Here is a 1,210-nt window from a genome sequence, read left to right on the forward strand (position 1 = left end):
ATCTATCTATCTATCTATCTATCTATCTATCTATCTATCTATCTATCTATCTATCTATCTATCTATCTATCTATCTATCTATCTATCAACCAATCAATCCATCTATCTATCTAGTCACGGTGTTGTTTCTAAGTGCTTAGGTAACCGTGGATGGACAGTTTTTTGGAGACCTCCTGGTTATCTGCTCAGCTTCGTCTCCTTCACCTCTCTCTCCAGYAAGTGTTTACACATCATGTCTTATCTCACCGTGCGCTTGTATTCCAAAACAATAGTGTCTCCAGGAGGAAGAAACACCTGTCAATTAATCCCAGAGCTAATCCACAGGCAGCTGTACTCCCTTCTACCTGCTGAGAACCACCGGAGAGGAGGTCCTGAGAACCACTGGAGAGGAGGTCCTGAGAACCACCGGAGAGGAGGTCCTGAGAACCACTGGAGAGGAGGTCCTGAGAAACACTGGAGAGGAGGTCCTGAGAACCACCAGAGAGGAGGTCCTGAGAACCACCGGAGAGGAGGTTCTGAAACAGCACGGCTGTTAGCCCAGACCTAACCCAGCTGAACTGTGTACAGGTGTGTTAATGGAGAACAGAGGTCCATGTAAAAGTTCAGTCCATTTAAACACAGGTGTCACCCGAACAGGTGCATTACCTGTGTGAAAAGAGTGGGCGGAGCCGCGTCTGCCTTCTGCTCATTCAGGTACTGCTGCCAGGACCAGGAGCGCCTTTTCACGCTGACTGAAGTCCAGAAGAAATGAACCAATCAAATCACTGCTCTCACAAGTCAACTAGCCAATCAGAGAGCAGCTGGTGAGCCTTACCTTGAGTGCTGCTAACTTTGTTCTTCATCTCCTCCTCGTCTTCTTCAGGTTCCTTCTGTTCAGAGAAAACACACACAGATGAAGATGATGGTTACGATCTTCATCACACAGGTGAATCACAAAAACAACACAACATTTATTTATCTCTGGTATAATCCAACCTGTGAGAGAGAAGGACTCTTATTTTGAAGAGTACCTGTGAACTTTATTTTGAAACTGTGTTCAAACCTCCTCTGGTCCTGGAGGGCCACCATCCTGTGTTTTAGAGCTTACCTGCTCCAACACACCTGACTGCCATGACTGAGTGGTGTGTGTGTGTGTGTGTGTGTGTGTGTGTGTGTGTGTGTGTGTGTGTGTGTGTGTGTGTGTGTGTGCAAATGTGTTTGTATATAAATG

General features: G+C 46.2%; 1 protein-coding gene across 1 annotated transcript in view; it reads right to left on the bottom strand.

Moving 5' to 3' along the window:
• Window positions 1-645: 645 nt before the first annotated feature.
• LOC106510777 (lethal(3)malignant brain tumor-like protein 3) overlaps window positions 646-1,210 on the bottom strand; it is a gene marked incomplete at its 3' end in the record, with an annotated part of 1,729 nt that continues 1,164 nt past the window's right edge. The window contains 2 exon segments of the mRNA XM_013999498.1: window positions 646-731; window positions 815-869. Of these exon segments, the coding sequence (XP_013854952.1) occupies window positions 646-731; window positions 815-842 (114 nt within the window).

The sequence above is a fragment of the Austrofundulus limnaeus genome, unplaced genomic scaffold, assembly GCF_001266775.1.
Source record: "Austrofundulus limnaeus strain Quisiro unplaced genomic scaffold, Austrofundulus_limnaeus-1.0 Scaffold2311, whole genome shotgun sequence".
NCBI lineage: Eukaryota > Metazoa > Chordata > Actinopteri > Cyprinodontiformes > Rivulidae > Austrofundulus > Austrofundulus limnaeus.